We start from the raw sequence: 5,160 nt of genomic DNA, 5'->3' as shown, positions 1-5,160 counted from the left end.
CACTTGTCCATCCTGCCAGCTACTGGGAATGTGCATGCAGGATCTCCCCTCGGCCCAGGGCTCTCCACTGATTCCATTCCCGTGGAAGATACACAATATATATTTTCCCCCAACCCCCCCACAAAAACCCAACCAAACAAAAAAGACAAAGAGACACTCCTGTTGCCTTGGAAGATGTTTTCTCCAACTGCACCGAGAAGAGCTGTCCCTGCACTTTGTCTGTGGCCATTCAGCCCAGCTCACACCGGAGGGCATTCCCTGCCAACCAGACGATGTCTTCACCTGCCACCTCACAATAGTATCAATCTAGGATGGTGATGACACATAGAAAAGCTTGTGACTGCCTCTGGTTGTCCTAGAAATCAACCAAGGCATCCTGAAGGATCAGCAGTAGAGGGCTGAAAGTCTGAAAGAGGGCAGGGAACGTGGTGTCTGGAGAATAGGACTTTTGCAGGACAGAATGAGAGACTGGAGACGAGCGCTGGGAAGGCAGACGCTGTGAGGAAGACAGTGAAGAGCAAGCATGTTGTTCACAAAGCTGGCGATGGAGAGGGCAGTGGCAGAGAAAAGGGACGCGGATGATACACAGTAGAAGGCTCCCCAAGGGGACACCATGGGTGCCGGGCAGGGGGAGTGCAGAGAGAGCCCACAGAAGGAGCATCCGGCCGGGGAGACCCCACCCTCATGCCCTCCTCTGATGACAGACTCAGAATGGCTGGATCTGAGTGCAGAAGAACAGTAGGTATTTCTTCCTTCCATTTTGAGTAAAGGCAGGAGAATGTTCACTTATCTGGGAACAAATGTAGCACAGGAATGAAAATTATGTGCTCTGGCATCACGCAGGTGCACATCCTGCCTCTGAAATGGCCCCGGGACCTGTGACAAGTCCCTGAACCTCTCCGGCCTCAGTTGTCTTTGCAGTGAGGCCTGAGGAGTGCCTCCCTCACATACCATATGGGACACGAAGTGAAAGGACCCATTTAAGGTCCCGGCACATCACCCGGAGTATGGTAAGCTCAGTAAATGCTGTTATGGAGATAATACAAGAATCCCTTAGGAAAGAAAAACATGAAAGCAGAAGCAGGAGTCTGTTTAAGAAATTAGCTTTACTTACATGGTAATTAATAGTTTTGTTTTTTACCGGACTATGTTATAACCTCTTTTGCCATAAAGAGAAGTCAGAGAAACAGAATACTTACAACCCAGGTTGCTAAACATAGAACCTATTTGCTAACTAAGCAGGTTAAGAAATAAGAGTTTTCCAGGATACCTACATGTGGCTGCAAATTTCCCGGCTGTATTTTCCTGGATTAAATTTAAAAAACGAACTTTATTGCCATCAAATTTGGCTATCTGAAACATAAACCTTTGACAAGAATCATGAAACATGTTCCAGTTAGTTGTTGGAAATTTATGATAGTTTATAAATTAAATTATTTATCATTTTATGCATAACTGAACTTAAAAGGGACTTACCTGCTTTGAAAAGTCATTTTCTCATCAAAGGCGAGGTTCTTTTCAATTATACCAACAGTGGTTTGTGGAATTAGAAAGAGCAACTCAGCCTCCCCTTTCCAGTGTTAAAATAAAGGTATTTGTTAGTCTCAACCTCAAAGTCAGTATGGCTCTTTGTCCCTACTTTTATCAGAGAGCATTTCTTCCTTGCTCCAAGGAAGGCTAGAAGTCAGCCCTAGTGCTGCCTGTAGACACAGAGAAATGCTTCTCGTTACGTATGAGCGAGTCCCAAATCACCTCCCTCCCTCAGTTCATACCAGGGCCACATTTCCTGAAACCTTTCTCCAAATCCTAGTGTGGTTTCTTTTTAATCTTCCAGATTGGTGTGGGCCAAAAGCACCTGCGACCCTCGGATCGCAGTGGGTTCCCAGTCCCCACTAGAAAAGAAAATTAAGGTGAGGAAATACGTTTACTGAGAACTTTGGAGCCAGTAATACCAGCATAAAAAGTTTCTCCCTTGAGGTAGAAAGGGCCCGAGTGTTTCAAACCAAGCGTGCTTTGTCTGTTAGGCCTATGGTGTCAGCTGGACAGCATTGACCAAAACAGATGTCACTTGTGCCCCCCATGGAGCCTAGACAGGTGGGCATGAAACAGTCCTCACAGATTGTGATAAGGGTCATGAAAGATGGGATTTTATTTGAATGAATACGTGGAAGATCTGAGGAAATAACAAGCTAAACCTACAAGTTATGTACATAAGTACTATAGTCAGAGGTGCTGTGTTGTGTGTTTGGGAGTATATGAAGGAAGAACATGTGAAAATGGCAAAAAAGAATATGGTTTTTGGGGAACAGAAAAAGTCAGAGTGGCTGCAGCACAGTGAGCAAGCAGTCAAGCTGAGAGGCAGTCAGGAGCCAAATTACAAATCCCATACTGGGATTTGGGGATTTTTTCCTAAAAGCAATAGGGGATGCTATCCTAGGTTTCAGTGCAGGGAAGTGCTCAGATTTGTAATATACAAAGACCACTCCAGTTGCTGTGTGAGTGGTCTGATGGGGCTGGGGCCAGAGAGAGAGAAGTGTGGACTCAGGGAAGCCAGTTAGGCTGCTACCCTAGGGTGGGGGCATTTTGTAGTCGGTACAGGACTGAGAAGGGGGAACCAAAGGAAACACTCTGGAAGAAGGGCCAAGTAGAGATGTTAAGTGGACAGTATCTAGGTGTGAAGTTGAGAGGTGAGTACAGGGCGGTCTCATGCGCCTCAACAGTCTTGCTCATGCCTTACTAGCCCCTCTAGAGCAGTCCCTGACACATGGTAGGTCACCCCGTTGAGTGATTGAGACTGCCCATGTCCAAGGAAGCCTAAATTAGACTAGGCTCATCTTCAGTGATAATTTCTGTTACATTTTCTTGTATTCCACCAGCAAAGCAGGTGGAAGGATGTGGCCATGAGGTAGGAAGGAAATGAAGGGCTATTCAGTCACCTGGGGATATTCAGTAATGGCTGGAACAGTCTAGGGGGGGCCTACCATAGCCTTGGCCACAGTCTGGAAGCCAGAGGAAAGGAAAGTATTTCAAGGAGGAAAGAGTGCTCAGCACTGTAAAATGCCACTGAGGACAAATGTGACAGGGACAGAGCCAGGACCGCTGAACTTCATCCCTCATGACCTAGACAACAGCAGTCGGGGTGGCGGGGGGCGCATGGAAACCCAACAGAGAAGGACTGGGGGGAACCGGGAGGTGGGGAAGCAGAGAGGGTTCTAAGTACCTGCTTCATGGCATGCCGTGAAGGGGAACTGAGATGGGATGTGAAGCAAAGGAAACGTTTTCCTTGTCTGTTTAAAGATGGTAGATCTACTAGAACATATTGTTATGCTGGTGGAGTGATCCAGTACAGGGGAAATTTTGATGAAACAGGAAAGAGAATTTGGTAATAGCGAATTGAAGTTCTTGAAGCTTCACAAGGACAGGGCGGGGCGGGGGTGGGGAGAGCTGGTGTGGAGAACTGGCCACGTTTCCATTGTAAAGGCTGAGTCTGGGATAGACGCAAGGTGGTGGTTCTGGCAACGGGAAGACCAGGGTGTTCCTTCTGTTTTCTCAAGGAAGTCTAAGGTGAAATCCTCACCTGGAGGGGAACTCTGGGGGAGGGGACTGTGGGAGGTTGGAAGAGAAAGTCAGGGACCATGACCAAGAGGCCCTAACAGGGGCATGGTGTCAGAGTGCCAGGCAGAGCTGCTCACCACCTGCGATCTGTGTCATGGCCTGTGACAAAGGACATCGGGCTTAAAAACCTTCTCATGCTTCCCTCTGACAAGAGTTTAGGTGGTGTCCATTCTTCAAAAGTGAGGAAGTTGTTACTCCAAAAGTCTCAGCAGGAGAATGAAACACTTCATCAGCTTAAAGCCATGTCTTTTGACTCCTGGTTTGCCAAAGCAGAGGCATACTACTATCGCCAACGTCAAGAAATGATGCTGGGAGAAGCCTGGAAATACGTAGTAGTTCCAAGGTGGAAAATTAAAATAGAGAGAGAGAGACCACAAAGTGAAAAAACAGGAGATGCTAAAAAGCAGGACTACCTAGTGCCTGAGAGGGAGCTGGGCCAGATACAGAAGCACATATACCGAGCCGAACGAGCCAGAGGCCTCAGAGACCACAAGTATCGGCTCCTCCCTCAAAGGATCCCAAGTGAAACAGCCTTCCCCCAAGTACTCACCCTAGGGAAGGAGGGAAAAACTGAAGCTATCCAGAAAACACACAAAACTAAGACCAAAAAGCACAGGGTGGCCTCGGCGAAGGAACAGATCAAGGGGCATCAGAATCGAATGATTCGGGGGAGAGAGCTCATGGAGCAGAGAAGCGAGAGACTGCATTCTTGCAGGCTGTCTACCTCGGCTCCTCCCCTCCGCAGGCCTGCGACACACAAGGACGAAGAGAAGGAGTACGAACTGGTCACAGCCTACCCCATTGCCCAGCCTTATCAGGAAGCACTCATAGAAGTGACCATCCTCATGGAAAAGTCCAGAAAGGATGATTATATAAAAAAGCCACTCCAACGAGAGCTCTTGAGCATACCACCGTTTTTGAGAAGCCAACTAGGAAAAAATAAAGTTTAAGTTATTTTCTGGATTACTGTATTTCTTTTTCAGGCTGGCATACTTTGACAACTGTTAGTGCAGTAAAATCCCATACCCCCAAATTTCATTTCTAAGTTTGTTTGCATCAAACTTAGGCAGGGGAGTTACACCAAGTGTTTCAACTATCTGCATAACTATCCCAAAACGTAGTGACTTAAAACCACCACTATTTTGCTATAACTCACAATTCTATATCAGGAATTCAGGCAGAGCTCAGCTGGGCACTTTTTCTCCCCAATCCCACACCACCAGAGCCACTTGGGGATATTCAGATAACAGCTGGACTAGTGTAGAGGGTACAGACCACATACATGCCCTTGGGGATGACTAGAAGGCCTGGGCTTAGCTGGTCCCAGTCCCTGTCTCCCTTCTCCATGTGGTTTCTGGTCTTACTAACACAATGACTTGTGCTCCAGTGACCCGTCAGACACCACAAGGCTTCTTTTGACCTAGCCTCTAGAGTCCCAGAACGTCACTTGCTCAGACAGGTCACCAAGATCAGCCCAGACTCAAGGGGGTTGGAAACAGACTCTTCCTCTCAAAGAAACCTGCAGCCATCTTTTTTTTTTTTTTT

General features: G+C 47.3%; 1 protein-coding gene across 1 annotated transcript; it reads left to right on the top strand.

Annotated features, from left to right (window-relative positions):
* The first annotated feature begins 613 nt into the window (after positions 1-613).
* Positions 614-4,578, top strand: LOC121476715 (putative uncharacterized protein ZNRD1-AS1). The gene is made up of 3 exons (XM_041730820.1): positions 614-738; positions 1,835-1,910; positions 3,768-4,578. Exons 1-3 carry the CDS (start codon positions 614-616, stop codon positions 4,563-4,565), a joined length of 999 nt encoding a protein of 332 aa, XP_041586754.1. The 3' UTR covers positions 4,566-4,578.
* Positions 4,579-5,160: the final 582 nt, after the last annotated feature.

Source organism: Vulpes lagopus, chromosome 2, assembly GCF_018345385.1.
Source record: "Vulpes lagopus strain Blue_001 chromosome 2, ASM1834538v1, whole genome shotgun sequence".
Taxonomy (NCBI): Eukaryota; Metazoa; Chordata; class Mammalia; order Carnivora; family Canidae; genus Vulpes; species Vulpes lagopus.
Note: the sequence above shows the minus strand (reverse complement) of the source record. Positions and strands in the feature narration are given on the sequence as shown.

What these genes read in the sequence shown, in the direction of transcription:
- LOC121476715 (XM_041730820.1), top strand. Translation starts at nt 614, where the DNA reads ATGGGTGCCGGGCAGGGGGAGTGCAGAGAGAGCCCACAGAAGGAGCAT. An exon ending in GATCTGAGTGCAGAAGAACA is followed by an intron (nt 739 to 1,834) that starts GTAGGTATTTCT and finishes TTAATCTTCCAG; the next exon opens with ATTGGTGTGGGCCAAAAGCA. An exon ending in CACTAGAAAAGAAAATTAAG is followed by an intron (nt 1,911 to 3,767) that starts GTGAGGAAATAC and finishes CCCTCTGACAAG; the next exon opens with AGTTTAGGTGGTGTCCATTC.